We start from the raw sequence: 23,844 nt of genomic DNA on the forward strand, positions 1-23,844 counted from the left end.
GTGCATTACATGTTAATGGGCCAAGGTCAAAATGCTAAATTTAAGGGGTGAATAAAACAAAATCAATTGGGCCTTTTTGCTCTGTCATCGCAGTTAACTGCACACAAGCACCCCTTCACCGATCTCCGAACGGCGGATGAAATGAAACGAGAGAGGGAGAGGAACGTCCTTTATTGTGTTGCACCCGTCGGGGTACCAAAAAAAGAGATAAATTTGTTGATGGAAACATACATATCACCCAGTCAAAATGTACCCCGCCCACTCTTCTTCTTCTTCTCTATAAGTAGGCCCCCCGGGGGGGCCACTTACATTGACGAGTGGATACCATGCGCGACCAAAAAAACACGTAAAAAGGATGTCTTTTTCAGGATAGGGCACGTTACGTACGTAACGTGATAAGGGTGTCAAAAACACAAAAATATTGAAAAAAGGGTATCTATTTCGCTCGGGAAAATATACGTGTTTAGGGTCAAATATGCGGGGATGATAAAACAAAATCAAAATGTTTTATAAATGATGTCCTTTTTGCCCCAACACTACGTGTTTAGAGTCCGATTTGCGCGAGGTGTGGAAGGTGAGGCCGTAGTAAACCAAAATAATGGTGTCTAAAGGTAAAACCGACGACCGACGGACCCGTGACACAACAATAAAATATCGCTGTACTTGTTTAGGGGTTCATTTCAGGGAATACTTGCCCAGAGTATCGTTTTGTTTTTAATACTTGTTAAGGGGTGCATTTTCAGAATATGGAAAATACATCGCTGTACTTGTTTAGGGGCTCAATTCTGGAAATACTTTCCAATAGTATTTGTTTCCAATACTTGTTAAGGGTAGGGTTTCACACGCCAATACTTGTTAAGGGGTGCATTTTCAGAATATGGAAAATACGTGTTTAGGGTGCTTTTCAAGACCCCATGGTCGTGCATGGTATCCACTCGTCAATGGAAGTGGCCCCTCCGGGGTAGGCCCTAATACAGGCCACTGTCTGGCGTATTGTCGTACTGTCCCTCTATTGTTAATAGGCGGATCTACGCAGAGGAAGGGGGTTTAGGGGTTTGACCCTCCCTCTGCATGGGCTGCCAAGTGAAAAAAAAAAACAACGACCTTCATTTTGGAGCCAACCCTAAATTACCTTCATTTTATAGTTAACCTTTTTTTTGCTTGTATTTTTTTTTCTCGGTACCAAGCTTCATCTGGTAAGTAGTGAACCCCCACCCATTTTTGCTTTTCAAATTTCTCGGTCAAACCCCCTACGTGAAAAAGGCTAGATCCGCCCCTGAATGTATGGTCCCTTTTAAGTCAGCTATAATTAGGCAAGTGAGGTAATTTACCGAGGTAGTTTTTTGTAAAAATACTACTTGAGAAGGGTGTTCGTGATACTGTTCAAATCCAAAATTCGGGTGGTTGGTGTCGATCCGTGACGTCATACTGGGGATGAAACGATAGATCACCCCCCCCCCCCTTGAACAATAGATTCACAACACAAATCGACACCCATGGATCATAGAAATATAATAATTTATCTCTGGCTTGGATCCAATGATTTCTTTAAGAAAATTGCAATGAACAGATCGAATGCTCAATGCTAACGCACAAAATATTGTGTCCTCTGATCTGTGTATGATGTACATAAGTGATTGTGTCCCATTCGGCCTTCCATAGACCATATGCGTTCGTGCCGTATTTATTTGTCTATGGTTCGTGCATTGCATGCATGCACATACCGTCTACACGGAATTTCCGTGATTGCTAGCTGTGCGTACGTGTACGTCATACTCACAGTTGATATGATCCGTAGATCACTTGTTAGCTGGTGTTGGTTGCTGGATGTCAAATCATTACGATTGAGTGCCAATCCAAGGGTAAGTTCACCCACCAAATACCGGTACCCCCGGTTTGCAATTTATCATGTTAATAAAATCTGCATACCGGTAGGTGTGTTTTGTACCAATGAAAATGTGGATGTGTTTGCAAGAGAGCGTTTCGAGAGAGTCTAGTTTTTGTGCTTGCGTGTACCGGTACGGTGCAGTGAGGTGTTTGTAGCCCCGAGCTTAGGGCGATGTAGACCAAAAGCTTCGGTCTCTGTTATGTTGGTTGTTCAGCTGAACTCCGTTGGCTTCACTCACCAAATACAGAGACCGAAGTTCTAGCGCGATCTGTACAGGGGACTCAATGGCCATATGTTTATGTACTTAAGATCGGATAAAACGGGGAAGTGAATTTGCGCGACAGCCGAGGTAAGTCACTGTTTTTGTTCCTATTAACTTGATTTTTCTCCGTTTTTTGGCAATTGATGCCAAGAGGGAATATTAATTTGCATTTTGGTCGCGTGAATTTTCAAAATTTTTACTCATTAAAGACAAAAATTGAAGAGCCCCGATGGGGGGATTTTGCATTGCAAGTCCCCTAATGGTGGCTGCACGCTAGCGAGCCGTCTGTGTATGAGGAGAAATTTAAAAAAAAATAAAATGTTAAAAAACTCCTCGAAACAGACGGCTGCCAGCTGTCTATGAGGAGAAATTTAAAAAAAAATAAAATGTTAAAAAACTCCTCGAAACAGACGGCTGCCAGCTGTCTAAGGGCGATGGTACCCGTTAGCATTCCGTGTGCCGCACCACGCCCACGTAGCGCGTAGCTGAGAGTGAGATACTGTGGAGTGTGGTGTTTAGCTAAACCCCATATCGTCTGTTTCAAAACATTTTTTTTAATTTTTGGTTTCTCTTCTTGTAAAGTACAGACTACACTGTACTGTTGGCATTATTATCGTATGGTGAGTGATTGTAATACTGTTACCATGGACATGGTTACCATGGACACTGATCGGCCTACCAAACACGTGCATACACTCAAAACTTTTGCAACAAAACATCCTTCCAAAGGGAACTTGAATAGAAAGATGATGGAAAATGGTCAAAAATTCATTTTCATAGTCATTACATTCTAAAAATAATAAATTATGGTTAAAATAGCTCATCAAGACTTCTCAAGTTTTCCCATTGAAAATATACAGTATGATGGGGTGTCCAAACTTCGCGGACTTTTCAAAAATATTCATCAGGCTTAAATTTGTTCACAAAATATTCATAATTTATACAAAACCAATTCAAGAAATAGTTACCACGTTCACGTCAACATCGTAAACTATAAAATCATGGACGAAAATGTAAAGTAGGTCAAGAGGTTTCAACGGTATCGCGATCTCAAAATTCTATTCCGATTGGCGAATGCGCGCTGTGCTGGAAAACTGTTCAGAAAAAGTGTGACCTAACTTCGCGGACCAAAGTTTTTGTGGAGATGTAAACAAAATCTCAAGCTCAAAAAGTGAAATATTTATATCAAATTGACGGCAAAATGCTATAGAATTGGTTAGTACCACATTTAACTCACATTTTTGATGATTTCTGCTTGCAAAATGGTGATATCGTGATGCTTGTTGAGAATATCAGATTTCTTCAAAACGGGCGCTAACGGTGACAAATTTGCCGATCTTTTGTCAATATTTTCATGAATACTGAACTCATCTGAAAGAAACTTACACCAAAGGATAATTTTAGGTCGCTTTTCACGTTGATGATGTCAGATTTTAAGGATTTTGGCTAGTTTTTTAGATAATGACCGTCCGCGAAGTATGGACACGCGCGAAGTTTGGACTCACTGCCATAAATTTTGCAAAACATTGCCTTTTTCAAGTGGCCAAAATATTTTACATGAGAAGAGGGGCCCGATTGGAAGCTGATATGGTTAAAAAGAAAAACGATTTTTGCAAAATTTTTGTAAGCATAATTTTGTAGACCTGTATTTGTCATTTTTGTGTATTTATGGTGAAAGTTTGGTTGAATTTTATGAGAATAATGTGTGTGATAACTGATATTTAATTCATGAAAAGCGTTCGGTAATGCAATCCACTAGTAACATACTGTTGTGCTTGTCAAGTGCCCAGAAAAAGTGCAAGTAAAAATCTTTACAAAGATAGACTCCTAGCCATCATGCACACACAGCTGTGAGGGACATATTACCCATACTAAGTAGGATCTAGATCTACATGTACATGTAATGTATCATAACCAGGTCTATTTTTTAGCTAGGAGTCGGACCTAGGTTATGATTTTTTTTTTAGGTTCTAGCACTAACAGTTAATTGTCTTATTTTCACTTCAAATACAATGACAGCTAAATTTGTCATACATCCAGCTGCCATTCAGTCTGCTAGACCAAGTGAATATTAAATTAAGTCAAGTTCGTCTTTTTATTGTTTGGTTCATTTTCAACTAACAAATTAGTCTTGACACACATAGATTCTAGTCTCATAGACGCCGATAGAGAGTAAAGATACATTTGAAACCTGACCTTCAAAGCTGGCACTTGTTTGTATCAATCGCATTTTAAAATTAAACTGATAAAAAAGTGTGTGTCGCATGTTTTGACAAAATGATTCGAAAAATGCAAGACCAAAGTCTTTGTTTAGGAACTGCAAGAATTGCTCTAGTCATGTCAGAATTTGTTGCGTCAGTAATCTTCCAGTGTTGCCCCAGTTGGAATCCAGTCAACAGACTTGTGAAACAGTGAAATTAATTAATCCTGGAATTTTTGTCCCCAACACTTGGAATTGTAAGTAAATAACAAAATTGGTTTCCAGACCATAAAGAAATTGGAAGGATTACATGTAGCTCACTTTCCTATCCAAATTACGGTTCTGTGCAATGTTTCTTACAAAAGAAGTCGCCATATCATGCACTGTTTGTCACTGCAGAGGGCGTTAGTCATTGGCCCGAATTCACAAAGGTGGTTTTGAAAACCCACGGTTGAGTCCATGGTTTATGCAGATTTCCTGTATAAATTACGCTTAATTTAGCACGTATCAGGCGCGTGTATAAAACATGACCAATGCTGATGCGCGCTTTTGTCACAATGCGCCAAATTGACGCCTGTTACCATGGTTAGATACGCTATTTTATTCATGAGTCCACTGTTTGAAGAGTGGACTCATGAATAAAATAGCGTGGATAACCATGGCAACAGGCATCAATTTGGCGCACTGTGACCAAAGCAAGCATCAGGATTTGACAATTTTTATACACGCGCCTGATACGCACTAAATTAAGCGTAATTTATACAGGAAATCTGCATAAACCATGGACTCAACTGTGGGTTTTCAAAACCACCTTTGAGAATTCGGGCCATTGTGTGTATATACATAAAGAGAAATCCATCCAGAGTAATACTGTATACAGATCAGTTGACAGAGATCCCTAATCCCTTGCACTTGCTGCCCTGCTGCAAAAAAAAGTGTGCTTCAAATATAGGCAACCACCATTATCTGAAGATGACACCGATAAATCTGGACAATGAAAAAAAAAATCAAGCTATCATAGTTTGATTTCATTCATGTAACATTTTAATTTGAATGTCAATATTGTGATAAAGCTGAAATAAATAGAATACCAAACATTTTCAATAGAATTTATTATCATGAATTATTATGCTACTTATTATGTAACTTGTTTCATCAGAACTCCGCAATTAGGGAAAAGTTTACCAGAATCTATCCTGACCCTGGTTAATACAACTGCTCCATTACATTAATTAATCATCAGCCATACATGTACATCAAGTCTTTTGTCAACTATGTTTGGTACTATTTTCTGAAATTAATGGAGATGCAAAGTAATGAACATGATTATTAAATTTTTGCTAATTTTTTTTCTTGTGATTTATGTGTAATAATAATAACCATATAAAGACATTTTACTTTTAGTTTTAGAAATCTTATTTGTCCTTTGAATTCTTACAACATGTGTGATAGAGACTGTGTATTCAAACTTTGGAGGAACAAAATGCTGAAAGTACGCAAGCTCTTAGTTTGTCTGGTATAGTTGTACATTGACCTTAAACTGTTTTGCATCATTTGTTCTCCGTTTGCTATTTTCATACAGCACTCGACCTGAACTATTCAGTACCGGTGGTGAGAGGCAAAGATCAGGAGCTGTGTCATTTTATCTACTCCAATTTGAAGGACATTCAAGTTCTAATCAGGAACAAAACTTCAGAAATATCCAATCGAAAAGGATCATTCACTGGCAAACTTGGTGGAGGAAGCAGGGAGTCGTACAGGAAGGAAGCCGTATAGTTGTATTTTGTGGGGGTTCCTTCCCTCCTGTTTTGGTCACATAAAAGTGCTGTTCAGTTCGTCAGTGCTTCAGCCTCAGTAGCCTATAATGAGGAAAGCAGACAGGCTGGTCTGAAGAATTTATCACAACTAATGATTTGCCTTGCACGATTGAAACTAAAAAATATTTGAAATCGACTTCTAGCATTATGAGATTCCTGATATAGAAGTCATACTGCATCTTCATTAAAGCATTTGTTGTTAAATTGAAATGCTGCCTGGAAAGTGATTGAGCAAGAAGTAAAAAGGCTGTTGAGATATTTTGTAAAGAGACATCAAGCCCTCACATCAGTCGGAGGAACTCTAACGCAGTATAGTTTAAGCAAATCCTGGACAATTGATTTTCTCGTCATGGAGATGGAAATGGAGCCAGGAGTTCTGCTCATTACAGCTAATGTGGGCTCAATATTTGAAGAGGTAAGCAATATTATAAATAGTAACAAAAAATGAGCTCTGAGTGTGAAATTCTGATTCATAAATATTTCATTGTGTATTTGTCCCACAGCAAGGTAAACTCAGACCAAGTAGACAAATCCTTGCTAAATTATCAAAGTTATTTGGTCTGTTTATTAGGGCAGTGTTCATTAAAAGCAGTGAGGTATTAAAAAAACTGACATACTATTTGATAACAAATTCAATATGAACTGTTTGGCTTTATCTTACAAGCTCTGCATACACATGTAGGGCCTACACAATACACAGTAACTTTGATATTGGATTTGCTGTGAAATTATGCTGTCATTGTTGGGGGTGGAGATTTTAATTAAGTGGTAGGCCTATAGTTGACTCTAGAAAGTCATTCACCAATTTCAACCTTCAATTGTCTGTCTATCAGATTGAAGCTACATGTAGTCCTGATGATAATTAGGTGATGCATTTTTTTTGCTGGTACATGGTCCTATTGATTTACCTCTGTGTCGGGCAACCAAATGACTATATAGGTCTATAACAAAACATGTACTAGTAAATGCATTTTATACATTTACAATGTACATGTACACGCTCATATACTACCACCTTACACAAGTTTACAACTTTTATCTTCTAATGTGTTTGAATACCCGGTACAGTGAACTTGATAAACTTAATTGGCTTTCTGTTGATACATATATATGTAAAAAGTTCAGCTTGATGTGTTTTGCTGCTGTCTTGCAAAATATTAGGGTATTTACTAAAAACAGCCTGGGAAATAGGAACATATATTGTATCATGTACATTTATGTGTAGGCCTAGTTTTATTGCATTACTGTACATTACAGTTATTTGTAGTTCACAGCGCACATTTCTACATTGTATGTAAGATTGTAACTGGTAGCTTTTTCTGAGTGAATCAAAACACAATCCATTGTACTCCATACAGGGAAAAATCCTTGTGAGCCCTTTGAGAGAAATCAGAACAATCTGTTGAATATCCTCAATAGGATTCATGCCCCCTTTCTGTTATCCCTTTCTTTGAAAGGGTTTCCTCAAAGAAGTTTGGTATTATGTAACTTGATTGTTAAAGTAAGTTGATTATGAAGTTTGAGTCACAGCATGGACCTTTTTGAACTGCCCTTTTCAGTTTTATAAATTAATGCCATGTAGGCATGATGTTTGTATCGAAACTAAATGAAAATTGGTGTACTGTACTGTACATGTACATGTATGTACCGCAAACTCTGATCATTGTAGGTTCCATTTTATAAGAAAGCATTCTTTAATTTGTTTTGATGAAAAGTTTGATGAATGACTGAGCCTATAATTCGAAGTGTACTTGATGGCTGCATGTACATGTACAGTAGTTTACATGTAAAACAAAATTGATAAAATGCAGCTTGAGCAAAGAAGATTAATACGTAGTATGAAAATGTTTGTTGAGAAACTGTGATAATGTTATTTTAGTCTTACATGAACATGTACAGTGGATGCATGCAAATGAAGTGCAAATTAAGTCACAGCTTAATAGGTCAAATCCACCCCACAAACAATTGATATGCATTTTTAAACAAATACAGAAAATAAACCCTGTAGGTTGTAGCCTGTAGACTGTACTCGGCCTATAGAGATTTGATGTAAAATGTAAGAAAGTTTTCAATATACATTTTATATCACACAGAAACTATTCCACATTATGGGTGGCAATATCGAATGCACAATAAATGTGTCTTCATAGTTTTTACGTACCTAAAAATGAAACATCAATTATTAATCACTTTTACTCCAATAATGTTTAAAATATGTAAAATCATCAATTTGTTAATAAAGTTCACTCAGTGTTACGTGAAGATGCTCTTTTTCATCAAATCTGTAGTTTACATGTATGTAGATGGATCTAAAAAATCAGATGAAATAAATGTAAGTGTGCAGTGTCATTTGCTCCCTCAATAGTTTACAATGTAAATAATATAAAAATGTGTTGAATTTTTTAACTTTCATATTAAAAAAAAAAATTCAATGAGCATTGTACATGTATTTACATTTTATGTATGCTAGTCTGCTTGTCTGATTTGTGTCTATTTGTTTAACTTTTTTTTGGGTGAACTTTCACTTTTCAATTTTGGGACTGTTACATGTAGTACCATACACTATTGCGCTTTTCACACTGCATTTCCTTAACCCCATACTATCTTTAACCACATATTTTTGTTTTGTTTCAGACTGTCTTTCTTAACCCCATACTACACATGTATTTGCTTCAATAGCCAGGGTTAATGCCAGACTATCGCGCAGCTCATTAATATTGATGATTTTGCCACACAGCACATTATTAATGTACAATTTCAACCTCTGTGATTGGTTGATGCTTAGCCCCACTTTTCTTTAGCCTGGTTAGGTTTCACACTGCAGTTCTTAGCACTGCAATAAGCTGGCTAACCCTGCTTTTTAGCAGGGCCAGATAGTACCGTTTACCGTTCTAGCCCACTTTGGTAAAACGTAGCGTGAAACCGAAGTGAGCAAAGCTTAGCCCCAGGATATTGGTGGGGCTAATGCCCCCCCCTGTATTACATGTAGCCCCACCTACATGTATTTCCCGGGGTTAAGGAAAATTTCTGTAGTGTAAAGCATATAGGGAAGTGTCTATTCTTAGTAGACTGCTGTTTGATTCAACTTTCCTGCATATAACTTTTTAAAAGGTCATCTCTTTAATCAAGAACTAAGAATACTACTGTGAACTCCAAATCAGGATCTTTGATAATTGTTTAAATATCAAAGTTGAAAAGGTGTGGATGTCTGATATTACTAGTATGTTCCATGAAAAGAAAATGTGAGTTTACAAAAGTGTACTTGATCATCTATTGTCATCCATTGCCTAAAATAATAATATGACTAATGTTAAAAATATCTGAGTAATTTTTTCCACTCTAATGTGAAGAAAATATTTCTTTAACAACACTATGCATTCAAAACCATAAATGTGTTTTACAGTACTAATGAAGACCATACAGGCTACATACTGTACATTTAGGCCCACACTGAAAGATTTCTTTTTAGAAATATAATTCAATTGGTAACCAAACAAATTTCATCATGGTACTTGAAACAATGTACATGTAGGCCGTACACTACAGAATTCATGAAAATGAAAGTAATTTCTATATCATACTGTTTGTTAATCTGTTGTAGTCTGGGGATCCATCCTCTAGAAATGCACATACATACATGTACAATACAAATATAATGTATATAATTGAATGATTTTGAATTGATTCCCATAACATCCCCAAATCAGTTTCTGGTTGTGAGATGTACATACATGTATGATAATGACAATGCTCCTATTGTACAATTTGGAACCACTGAAATTGTTTAAAAAATGATGATTTCTCCCAGCTCTGCATAATACTCAGACTTTCAGATTTCTAAGTTCTGTTGTGCATTACATTGCCATGATGATACACTCACTTTCTTTTATTCCTTGAAAAACTTTTTTTGATTATTTGATCAAAACAAAACCAAAAGCTTCCACTGTGTTGTAAACAACACCTGAAAGATGAAACTTTGAAAGTAAAAAATTGAACTACATGTACACGAAAATAAACAGTAGATTTCAAAGTACCAATAAGGTGTACATTGATGTTGATAACAGAGTTCAAGGAAGTTATACTGAATTGTCCAGTTATTCCTAGAAAATGGCATAGATCTGTAAAAAGTTCATTTTCTATATTGTTACGTACTGTTTGTTGATTTTCATTACTTTGTTAGATAAACAAAGATTGTTTACTTATTTTACTTTTTGTTATTGATTTATTGGAGCATTTATATTAGGCGTTTCGTGAACACGCTGTATCACTGTTTTCTCATCCCAAATAAAATTACAATGCCAATAATTACTCTTCTTTTGACATGTATTCTGAGAAAAATAGTTTGAAACTTCCTCATTTTTTCTGTGAATGCACTTTATCAATTATTTTCATTTTCTCTTTCCTTTGATTTCAATCCTCTAAATAGCCTGTACACATGATGTCAGTCTGGTTAGACAAAATATATGAGGTAAGTTTAATTGTTATCAATTTGTCATATATTTCCCAGGGAATTATGGGTTTCCCCCCTGCTTTCCCAAGTTTAATTTCCTCTTTAACCTAAATAAAACTGTTGTTATAGGTAGAAATAAGTCGAGAGACAAACAATTTCCCAGATGTTATCTTTCATATTGGAAAATACATGCACATTGTATTAGTGAGCTTGATACATAAAAATGTATTTATTGATATCTTTATACTATTGTGAAGGCAGTATAATTTACTGCATGTCATGAAAACGTGTAAATTATTCAATAATTAAATCCAAATGAAATCTACAAAAATCTTTAGCTCATTGTGTCTGTTTTAAAAATGGTATTTGTGCATCCGATGTGCTGGATCAGAAAATAAAGGAATAAGATCGAAAACCATGTGGCTGATGAAGATGGAAGTCTACATCCTTTTAGGGTATTTTGTTTTGATAATTTTTTATAAGAATTTTGTGATTCAGGAAATACATGTATAAACCTCTCATTTAGAATTGAAATCTCAACAAAACTTGTTATTTGTATTAGATTGTATTTTAATAGAAAGCTTATCTTATTTCCAAACAAATACAAGACAGGCATTACAAAGTAAACAGAACAAGTATTTATTTTGATATAAGCTTCCAAGAACAAAGGTTGATTGATATTATATTGTCCTTTTTATTGCTTGTAATATTCTATTTCTAGCTACTGATAGTCTGATGATTAATTTGTTTATCTCTGATCTATCGTCATTATTTCATTGACTTTAGAATTTGGAATCTTCACTTCGGAATAAAAATATTTCTTTGGTGCATTCGTGATTCAGCTATGCTTTTTCTAATTGTCCATTATCTCTTTTCATTTTAAGCTCTGTTCAATTGCTGTTCACAATCAAGGCAATAAATGTTTTCATTTTTTATATTGTATTTGTGTAGACAATAAAAAGATTGGAGCCCAAGTTTATTGCCCTTCATTGCCAAGAACTCGGAGGAAAGAACTATGAATCCAGCATGCAACATGTTGATAATTTTCTGCAGTGAGTATTCTAGATGAATGATAAAAAAATATATATATCAACAGGAAAAATGGCAGCATAAACCTAACAAGATGTTATAATCTCTATCCTCTTTCTAAATCATGAGCAATGTTGCATTTATAACCTACATGTAACACAGAAACCACTTGAAAATTGCAACTCAAATATCAATACATGTTTTGAATCTACATACAGGTGTATTAAAAATCTAGCAATTTCGATTTCATGTTTATGTGTTTTATTTAATGACAATTCAAAAAAAGAAAAAATACTAAAAATGGGCATCATGCAAAAAGCAAATACTACAGTTATAAATTAATTGGTCGTTGATTTAGATGTAGGTTCACTATGTTGCCAAATAAGGTCTACAAAAATTAAAAAATGGAGCTCGGAGATATTTCATTTTTGCTGAAATACATAAAGGCCAAATGCTGTACATTTACGCAGACATAAACGCATGATATTTTGTCCAAACCACATCTCCAAAATACAGGGAAGAGTGATGTTATCAATGTATAGTTTTTTAGTTGGAGGATAATTGAATAAAGATTGATTAAGGGTGCTTGATTGGAGACAGTAATTGCATTTTCCACCCGAGGCTTTTAAAGCTCCGGGCTGATGGGAGAAAGAGATAACGTTGGATTGCTAGTTGTTATCGCTCACATGTATCATACATATGTGTACATGTTCAAATGCAAGATAACATACCATTGTAATCAATTAAACACCCTCATTGCTGTTTACCAGCAGGAAGTTTGACCTGAAATATTTATAATTGCTTGTAGGCAGGGTTGGCACGTTTTAAACAGTGTGTTTTAAAACATGTTTTAAAACGCGTTTTAAAACACCCGTTTTAAAAAAAAACGTGTTTTAAAACACCGCACAGACTTGTGTGTTATAAATTTGCATGGATGTGATTTTAGATGAATGTTTTTTTTCATACTTTTTTTTCTGAAGTGGTGTACTATTTTATTCTAACTAAATAAAACTCTTTCTCAACACCACTCTTTCTCCTCTTTCTCTTCCCCCCTTTATTCTCCCCTTCTCCATTGCTTTGTCATGTTCCTTTCCTACCTGTTCAATTATGTACATCAATCCATATTAAGAATATTCTCATTTCAACAAAAATATCTGAGTGTTGTGCTCACTTTTTGGACAGGGAAAGAAACACTACTTAAAATAAGCTCAAATACAAACTTGAATGAAATGGAAGTGTTGCACAAGCATAATAATATTTTAGAAACCACCGCCTTCCTGCATAAGGGCCATTAGTGCGACTGCGCATCGCCTTCCCACACGAAGGCCGTTAGCGCGCACTGTTAACTGCACGCTAACAGCCTTTCTGCAGGAAGGCGACATGCAGTGTGCACTAACAACCTTTGTGCGGGAAGGCGACGCGCAAGCGCAAAGCGCTCTTACGGCCTTTGTGCGGGAAGGCGAAAATTAATAGACTGTAAAACTGACATCGTACTCTTAAGGTACACATGAAAGCAGGTGAAACTTTGCGCTTGGCAAAGATGAAGAAAAGTACTTTAAACAGTATAAGATAATCATCTAGCAAACCTTAACCATAACAATCCCAGGGGACCTTAATGGCCCCCTCAAAAATTTATATGATAAATCTATAAACATGACAGTCACGTCATATCATTCAACAAAAGACTATTTTGGGATGCATGCATGAGTATGCATTTATGATATTACACAACAAGTGCACCTCAGACCGCAAATTGCTCAAAAACGTGATTTATTATATCATTATTTGTACTTTTTTAAAATTAAAATTATTGCCAATAATTTCTGTTAAAAAAAAACCAAAAAAGTAAAAAAAAATTTTTATACTAATTTTTTTCTTATATGCATTTGATCTCAATTCCTCAATGAAAAAATAAGCAGTTCAAGGGCTAGATTTAACTAAAATTGGCATAATTTATTCAAATGAAATAAAGAATTTCTTGATTTAATGAAATTAAGCTTTGAAACCCAATAGATTGCAGTATGTCATTTTCGTCCACTGTGCAGTTTCTTCTCGCCCCCCCCCCTCCCCTTGATTGACAAGGCTCAAAATGCCCCGGGACTACATGTATATGTACATGTATGAGGAATAAACTTATAAAATAGCAATCTTAGTGGGGGTTTTTGGGGCATTCAATTTTCATGATTTAGTAATTTTTGGGGGAAATATTAACTTTTCTGTTGGAAATTCAGTGACAAAAATTGTAGTCTTCTCTTTACTTACTCCAAAAATGTATTTAAAACATCAAGAGCTTAAATCAGACTGTATAGTTCAATTGATTTACGGAAAATTGCATCATTCGTTGGAAAAAAAAACGTTTAAAAACGATTTAAAACGTTTTAAAACAATAAAAAACGTTTTATTTGTTTTTTTAATAAAAAACGTTTTTTATTACAACCCTGCTTGTAGGACCCATAAAATGCGAAAGTAAAGATGATATGAAAGTGTATTTCACACTTTAAGAAAAATGTACATGAAAATGTCTTTTTATACAAGATTAAAGGATTTATTCCAAAGGAAGTGATAATTGTTTGAAAATATGTCTATTAGAGGTAGCTTGTTCAACAGTAAATGTACATGGACAGTGTATGGTATCAATACCACACAGCTCAATGCATACATGTACTTTGATAAAAAAAAAAACATGATGCAATAATGGAGAGATTTTATCGGGTAAAACTACTTGGAAAATAAAAGTAGTTGTTGGGGGAAAAGAATTCCCATTTTTGAGTCAGTCATTTCTCATCTCATTATGTGTTGTAAAATTTGAATTTCCTTGTGTATGTATATTTTATTCATGGCCGTTTTCTTGCCATGGTTGTAGAATCAGGAATAAAGTCTTCCTACACTGTAGTTCCAGCACTATTGAACTACATACTGCATTGTAATGCATACAGGTAGAGAAATAATGATATTACTTTAATAATGGAAAACATTTTGATGATTGCCATTCCCTCTGTCTCCTCACAATTCGAAATGCCAATACTGAATAATTATTCATATCAACTTTTTGTTGTCATAAATCTATGGAGACACTTATCTTGCCTTTTACCAGCCCGTGTGCATGCATGCTCCTCAATGGTGTGGCCTGATACTTCTCCACTAAAGCCTTGCCAAGAGAATTTATGAATAATGTAAATATCATCTCCATCTTGAAAATTTTATGGATGCAGAGGGTTTCATCTCCTAGGCAGGTGCCTCTGAATCGCATCAGAAGATGATGTATGGCTCATAGAGCCAGCAAGCGCACAATATGATTTAGTCTGCATCTTAAAGGGGAGGAAGTCCACCCAGTTGATTAAATTGATGATTGCATATAAATAAAGAGAAGCATTTTACCGAGTGAAGAGGATTTGATGGTAATACAGTACATACACCAAAGAATTTAAACGAAGTCATGAATTTTTAAAAATAGTTTTGATTCTGTGATGTCACATTGTAAATGGAAGGATAAAAACATTTTCAAATTTCTAAGAGAATGGAATTTTTTTATCACATGACACATAGGGGGGGGGGGGGGTGGCTGGTTGCAAAGTGACATCACAAATTGAAATGTAAAAAAATCCATGTTATCGTTATTTAATGTATTTTTTGCCAAACTTTTATAATTATGTTTTTCCCATAGCTCTCAATAAAAAAATATTATTTTACTTCTTTTCTAGTCAGCAAAAGTCAGAGAATTTGATCGCAATGTCTAAAATCAGGGAAAAGTCAGGAAATTTTGATTGGCTTCAAAACGGTGCAGAACAAGGTTGAAGACAGCAAGTGGATTTAAGACCATGGGTATGACTAGATAATGAGGCAATACTCTAATAGATCTGCTTTGGCTGTTTCAGCGAAAGTTCAGGAAAATATGTAAAACTGGACATGAGTTGAATAATTTTCATGGAATTTTGAGGTATATCAGAAAAAATCAGGGCATTTGGTTTTCTTGCAATTCTGGGAACCATGGTTCTATTTTAGTTGAAATCAACTTGACATTAAAGGCCCCGAACTTCCCTTATGAAGGGGAACCCTGTCTTGAAAATTAGGCTGTGTTATAAAGGTGGTATCCTTCCCCACCCCAATCTTATTGACATATTTTAAGCCATATACATTGTACATGTAGGTCAATCATGGTTGTATTGTGTATAAAGTCATGATTATGAATATAATGATCATTCTGTCATGGTCCCCTGCCCACATTCCCCCAAAAGAATTGAACTCCCTGAGCACTGTCATAGTGAAAAGCTTCCTTGTGCAGTACACATCACCGGGACACAATTTTAATTTAGTTTTTGTAGCTCCCTTGAAAAATTCATCACAATCCATTGACTGGTCTAACCTTGGCATTTTTATTTCACAAGTGCAATTATCAGAGCTCACCTTGGCTTGGGAGAAGTTAATTTTCTTGCTATATTGGATCATGAATGGTAATTTATACCCCATTCTCACTCTTCTGACTGATGCCTGCTCGGCAGATCCACTTGCATACTGTAGGAGTCATTTGTGAGTTGCAGTTGATTTGAAGTTAACTCAGATTGATTTAGATTAAACTGAGATTGATTCAAATTATAATAAAACTCAGATTGATTTGAAGTAAGCTTAAATTCATTTCAATTAATTTTTTTAAAGTTTTTGAAATATGTTTTTTTAGCCCCCAATCTCACCATCTTGAACGAATCCTGCTCAACCATTTCACATGATTCATTTTAAATAAATCTTGAATTTAATAGAGATTTGTTGAGATCTACTTGGTTTGAGTTGAATGAATAAACCTTTTAGGAGGAACATAGCTACATAAAAGTGAAAAGGTAACAATAATAAACACAAACAATACATACATGTAAGAAAATAAGACGGTAAACCTACAGGGGAGAGGAGGGGGGGGGGGTCATGAAAAGGGTGTGGAAATGAATTATCTGATTAATTGGCATACATAATTAAAAGTGAACTTTTGAGTTTTGTTTTAAATGCAGTAACATTTGTGCTAGAAATTACATTGGAAGGGAGGAAATTCCATATTCGAGGACCAGTGGATTTAAATGAATAAAGGGTTGATTGATTGAATGCTACAGGATAATGGAATTTAGAGTGGGAATGGGTATTGTATTGATGGTAGTCTTTATTATATTTAATAGATTAATCATATTAAGGGGTGCTAAGTTGTGATTTACATAGTACATTAGAATTGCAATTTGAATTTTATGAATATCAAAAACTGTCAAGGTGTTTAATCTAAAAAATAAAGGGCGTGACGGAGCTACATGTAGGTAGTGGGAGTTGGAACAAATACGTAAAGCCTTTTTTTGGAGTATGTGTATGGGGTTTAGTTTTGTAGTGCCACAACTTGCCCAAGTGATATTGCCATAATAGTCTATATAAGGAAGCAATAAAGAATTGAATTGTAGAGCATAAGCAAATGTTTTTCTGTAAGATTATTACGTAATTTAGCTAATATACCTATTTTTTTTTTTACATTTTATTACTAACAAAAAAAGCGGCGTTCATTGTAAGACAATTTGTCATACAAATCCTAAGAATTTTACGGAATTTACTAATTTTAAAGTTATATTTCTAATTTTAACATTGAAGTCGAAAGATACATTGTGGGATAAATAAGGTTTTCGAAAATACATAACACTTGTTTTGTCATAATTGACAATGAGTTTGTTTGCATCGAACCAATCACAAATCTTACATAATTTGTTCATCAACTGAAAGCAGTAAGAACTTATTCTTTTTCAAAATTGGTTATTAAACATATCAGCATGTTTTTTTAAAAACAAAATTGGTTTTGTACTAAGTATTATCATGTCAATGTATGAAAGGGATTGTGATTGTTGAATACTGTATAGTGTAACATGTATTTAATTTGACATCCTTGGTGAAATGTGTTCAAGAGGTCATAGTCATATTGGTGCAGTTGATATTGATAGTGTCCGATTGCAGTCCCAGGTGAGCAAAATAGGAAGTTCTTGTTGGCGTGTTTTGGTAGCCACCGGCTGCAGGCTGGCAACGCGAGAAATTAGTTTGTGATGGACACTGTTGCCATGGTCACAAACTAGTTTATTTTGGTAGTATACAGGATATTCTTGTTGCAATGCTGAAATTTGCCCTTTAGTGGTGAACTTGTCATAGTGATTAATTTCCAGTGGCATATTAAATATGATTAAAATAGTACTTTGAATACATCCATAACATACATCCAAGGGTCTCTTTATAAAAGAGGGGGGGGGGAGGAAGAATTCAGTTTTATATTGAGGGGAGCAATAAAAAACTCTTCTAAAAGTTTTAAGGGGAGCAGTAGAGGAGCACTGCAAAAAAGCTCTTCTTTGACATACAAGGGGAACTTTTTTGTCTGATTACAAAATGGATTTTGGAACGTAGGCCCACACTTAAGTTACAAACCACAACTAAGGAGACATACAATCAGATGTAGGCCCTATACATGTATGCAACATTTATCTCGAACTTGTTATTGTCATTCGTGCAATGTGTGTTATTGCTTTTTTGTGTGTCTTATTTGACTGAGAATTATTTTTTCAAGGTTGGCTCTAATAGTTCAATCATTGACGGACACTCGTTCGACATTTAGGTTAAGTGATGTCAGAACAGAGATTACATATGGAAATAAAATGTGCAAACAATTTAATGTGTATGATGTTGCCTGTTTTCAAATTTTTCTGCATTTATGATTTCATATCTCAGAAAAATCCTATTTGCTGAGGCGAGCGATGGATCGCTCTACCCGTAATGGTTTAAGATGAGCAGTAGCGAGTGATCACTCTCACTTCCCTTAAAACTGAGTCCCGGGGGGAGGGGGGGGGGGATGTGTTTCACAAAGAAGTGTGACTTAAGTCATGTTTAGTGCTGAGAGTGGGGGGGGGGGTGTTTCAAAAAGAATTAAGTGTGACTTAAGTCATGCTTAGTGCTGAGAGTGTGGGGGATGTTTCAAAATAATTAAGTATGACTTCTATATAAGTCATGCTTTAGTACTGACATGCTTTTAATATGTAACGCGCAATCCTATCGGTTATTACGCAGTAGCGCGCATCCTCTAATTTGACCAATGTGGTGATACCTTTTGTACAGTATGCAAAAGTGTGACTCTTAAGTCATACTTAACTGTTTGTGAAACACCCTTGGAGGACATAATTGAATGTACCGTCATTATGAAAGGCATCCTGTGTCTAATTGATGGTTTACCACAAGCCTGTATTTTTTTCAGAAGGTATTTTTTTACATTTGTGATATTGTTACATTATGAAACACTTAATGTTTTGTGTCATTCTCTTTCTATTTCAGGAAACTTTACGACAGTGAAGCGTTCCAAGATTTTGATCGATCAAGCATCTTTCTTGACAAGGAATTCAAGACCCCAGAGTGTTTTACAGTAAGTTTGTCGTGTTTTTATTCTAAAAATTGTTCTTTTTTTATTTATTTTATAGGCCTATCATTTTTATGCCTATGCCCACCATATGTTAGTTGTTGTTTTTTCGGTTCATCCATCTGTTTCATTTTCATTCTTGTGATAATTAAAGAACTGTTTGGTGGATTAACTTCAGGCATTTTTATTTTCAAGGGCTACTTTTCAGAACCAACTGCCTAAATCTGCGACATTGGTTAAGCTTAAACATGGAGATGAATGGGGATTTCCAGGGCTCCTTTTCTTTAAATTCCAGTGCTCTTTTTAGCATTTTAGGGGCTAAATTGCCTCAGCTCCCATGTAATTTTTTTCCTGATTAACTTCAAACTTGGTTCATATACTATGTAAATATGGTGTGATATATATTTTTGCATAACAAGGTCAAAGGTCACAGAGGTTACCTAAGGTCTGATAATGGCAGAGGCATACATTTTAATTGTGTACAGTCAGAATCTACCTACATGTAGTTGCTTGGTTTTTTTTTTATGGGATGGGAAATTGTCACGCAAACATTGCTTTTTTGTTTTCTGTTGATGGAAAAGTGCTTATACATTGATAATTATTAAGTCAATATCACCATTCTTACTCCAGAATTCAGAAGTTGCCTGTGCATTCTGCTTCCTTTTTGCATTATTCAATATTTCTGTCATTATTATTCTCAGTCTATTATTCAAAATATTTGTACACTGTATTACAATTGATATTGATCATGAGCCTGTGGTTGGGCCTATGAGCAGAATATAGTATACAAATACATCAGGCTTTGAGAAAGTATAGTGGGAATTATTTTTTCGAGGTTGAACTGGCTTTTCCTGAGAAACTGGTTACATTGCCACTTGCCAGTCCAATCGAGGATTAATAATTCCCACTATGCTTTCAAAAGAAACGCCTGATATGTTTGTTTTTTTATCCCTCTTTAACTTGTGGACCTAGTCCTTGCTGATGTTTAACCAATCTAGACCAAATCTAACGTTGCCAGACCTATTCCCATTCTAGGCCAGTCGAGCTAATGCTAAACAGTTCCTGCGTAGGCTGCGCGCGGCTTTTACCCGACTGCACTTACCTGCTGCGTTAAGTTGGTCATTGGTCGTTGCTGCAGTTGCACTCAAAATGTAAGTAATTAAGTTATGCGCAGGCCAAATATATGCTCTAAAAATTAGTATCGAATCTTGACTCACCTTGTTGGGTATGTTTATTCCAAATTTGTTATTCCAAAATTGTTTTCCTATTGAAATTATACGTTGTCACATAATTGCGAAATGACCAATATTTTATCTAGAATACTCATGAAAATTCATAAGAGGGATATAATGGCTGATGATTGATGATATTCCATTACACAGGGCATTGAATTATTTATATTCGAGTGAAAATAATACATCTATTTCAAATAAAACTTTGATGTATATACATGTACTGTTTTGTGTTAGCTGTTCTTTTAAACCCAAACCAATTTATATTTATGTCTCTGTAACCATGCCAACTCAATGCCATACCATATTCTTATGTTCAAAGAGGCAATTAATTTAATTTTCAGCTGCTGAGAGGGAGACCTTACTGGTATTTAATTAGCTAATGAACCTTCAGTACGAACACCAATTTTCATAGATAGCTATTAATTTATTTTCAAGGACCTTGCATCCTGCTAAAAATGGCAATTAGGAGAGTGATATCATGGAGATATTCTGCAGAGTTTTGCAAGCGAACTTATACCTTGGTCACATTTGCTCTACAGCGGCTGTACGGCGAGTCGAAAACAGCCGTTTTAACATTTCTTGTACCAACTACATATAGGTGGTTTGAATAAAATTAATAAACCGGCTATTTTCGACTCGCCGTACGGCCGCCGTAGAGCAAATGTGACCAAGGTATTACCACCCGTTTCATAATAGTGATGTGGAAGCTCATGGTGTACTACACGTATAAAGACCAACTGGTGATGACTTAATAAAAATAATAATAATATGAACATTTGTAATGCGCCGGCATCCATCATTCAAATATCACCTGACTTGATTAAAATGCGACCTTGCTATACAGGTATATACCCTAATTATCTGTATCCAGACTCCTCTATTACATGTACATAGTACAGCCTATATAGCCTATAGTATAAACCTGGCATACCTCCAGCTGGCATCACATAATGTTAGCATCACATTGTCATTCTTCATCTGATTCACCCAAATGGAGCATTGTGACCCAGTGGATTAGTCTCCGGACTTTGAAACTTTGAGTGTCGTGGGTTCGAATCCCAGCCATGGCATAATTTCCTCACTCGACCCAGGTGAGGTGAATGGGTACCCGGTAGGTTTTATTCCTTGAACGCTTTAGTGCCTATACATATGGCGGCTCAGCTACAGCCGGGGTAATAATATACCAAGTATCAAAGCGCAGTTGAGTATATGCACACAGTAACTGCACTATATAAATGGACTTATTATTATTTAACGACAAATCCACCCCAACAAAAGGTTGATTTGAATAAAAAGAGAAAAATCCAATAAGCATAACACTGAAAATTTCATTAAAATCGGATGTAAACTAAGAGTTATGACATTTTAAAGTTTCGCTAAATTTCACAAAACAGTTATATGCACATCCTGGTTGGTATGCAAATGAGGAGACTGATGATGTCATCCACTCACTATCTCTTTTTTTTTAACATGTCACTGAGTTGTGCATATCACTGTTTTGTGAAAAAAAAATAAGTAAAACTTTAAAATGTCATAACTTCCTATTTTACATCCGATTTTGATGAAATTATCAGCGTTAGGCTTGTTTGATTTTTCTCTATTTATTCAAATCAACATTTTTCTGGGGTAGACTTGACCTTTAAATACCTCGTGTGCACAACTGTTGCATTATCCACAATCACAAGCATGAAGTCACAAATATGACCCACTTCTTTTGACCTCTGACCTTGAACATGCATACATACTGTTGTCCACATGAAATATTTCCAAATGATAGTTGACTAAACATGTTGCTGTCAGATTAACATTGAATTGCTAAATCTATAAACTTTTGAGAGTTATAACTAATTAAAGTCAAGATTTCTCATAATTTTGGTCACACACTTGACCAAAAATGGCCCAATATCATGATTTGTCTTCAGATAACAACCCCTGTGTTAACTCAGAGGATCTTGCGTAAAATTCATATGTGGAGATATTCTGGCTTTTGCTTGGGATAATTTATGATAATGAGCTGTCATATATGCTAGTCAAACATGGAACCCATAGTATGCACGCTTCACGTTGCAAGGTTTATTTATATTCCATGCTCAGAAAGCGAAAATATCCCCACTCAGGGTGCTGAGGATGGAGTTTCTTGACTCTCAAGATTTACGGCCGATCAAGGTAGAATCTTGAGATGGAGCAAACTCTTGCTGAGAGAGAACCTCTTTCAATATAAGCATCCACTATTCAAATGTGAACATCCAGTTTGTTTATATCAATACAGTGTAGGTCATGTTTCATATTGCTTTTCGAATTGTGCACAATTTTATACATGATTTTTACATGGCTGAAACCTTTAAATACAGCTACATGTACATACATGTAGGGCTATATTAGCACAATCAAAGGGTCACCTGTCAACTTACAAACAGCTCTAAGAAACAACCCCTGGTATTACAGTACAATAAATCTTGTTTTGAAAAGGGAATTCAAATTTTTGAAATTTAAGTACGAAGAGGAGTTATCAGTCCTTGGATGTAAAAAAGACCTGACATAAATATAGACCTCACTCTGAATTCTATCCCCAAAGCACAACAAACCACAAACCCCACCCCTCCCCCTTTGATGATAATCATGCATGCATGTCATTATAGAAGAGGAATTCTCTTCAAAAAAGCAACGCCATGATAAAGGGATGTCATGGTAAACCACACTATTGGAACTGGTTTTTAAGGCCTACTGCACACAAGGAAGCTTTTCTGTAGAAAGCTCGTTAGGATGAAAGCTTCAATCAAACAGTCTTTTCAATCAGACTCACTTTTTTACCTGGGAAATGTCACTGCTTTGAGGATAATCAAGCATCACCTTATTTAGTTTCCTAGATCTATGATCATGAATTCAAGTTTATGAATTAATGATACTTATAGCAATATCAAATTCTCTATTTTGGATGCTTTAGTTGCATGAAAATGTTTGTGAATGGAAGTTAATAATCTATTAAATGATTGAATCAAAACAAATGATCCAAAATGAATCAGTTGAAATCAAGAAATTTGAAATTAATAGAATTTGTGTTTGAAATATCATGTTCCATAAATAAAGGACTGGGGACAATTCATTGGTCAATTTGAAAACTGATTTGTCGTACTTGCTCACTTTTCAGGTCCCCACAGAGTCAGAGTGATATTTGGACAATGGGTAGAATACTAGTAGTTGTGGTTCAGTGGATAAGAATTTTGAATGGAAGAATAGGATCAAATTTCATTCAGGTTATTAAGGTGACCTTGCTTTTGAAATTGTTTGTTTACTCGTCTTATAGAAATTCATGAATCTAGTACTTAATATTTCCTTGTTTAGGGTAGATAACGATGAAAAAGACTATGAAGAGGTATACATGTACTTTTATGAAACACACGATTTGTACAGTTTTTGTCATTTTACGTACATGTATACATGTACGTGTATGTATGCATGAATATATTCTATCATTTCATGAAAAAAATCTGAGAATTCAAATAAACAATATTCTTCTTCACAAACTAACATGTACAATATTGGCCCAAATTTCAT

At 35.2% G+C, this 23,844-nt stretch overlaps 1 protein-coding gene across 1 annotated transcript in view; it reads left to right on the forward strand.

The window, feature by feature from the left end:
* The first annotated feature begins 1,731 nt into the window (after positions 1-1,731).
* The window catches only part of LOC129273237 (inositol polyphosphate-5-phosphatase A-like), a 56,360-nt gene continuing 34,247 nt past the window's right edge, over positions 1,732-23,844 (forward strand). The window contains exons 1-5 of the mRNA XM_064107848.1: positions 1,732-1,862; positions 5,933-6,582; positions 10,594-10,635; positions 11,569-11,669; positions 18,973-19,147. Of these exons, the coding sequence (XP_063963918.1) occupies positions 6,517-6,582; positions 10,594-10,635; positions 11,569-11,669; positions 18,973-19,147 (384 nt within the window). The 5' untranslated portion in view covers positions 1,732-1,862; positions 5,933-6,516. The remainder of the gene's footprint in view (positions 1,863-5,932; positions 6,583-10,593; positions 10,636-11,568; positions 11,670-18,972; positions 19,148-23,844) is intronic.

Source organism: Lytechinus pictus, chromosome 12 (assembly GCF_037042905.1).
Source record: "Lytechinus pictus isolate F3 Inbred chromosome 12, Lp3.0, whole genome shotgun sequence".
In the NCBI taxonomy this organism is placed as follows: domain Eukaryota; kingdom Metazoa; phylum Echinodermata; class Echinoidea; order Temnopleuroida; family Toxopneustidae; genus Lytechinus; species Lytechinus pictus.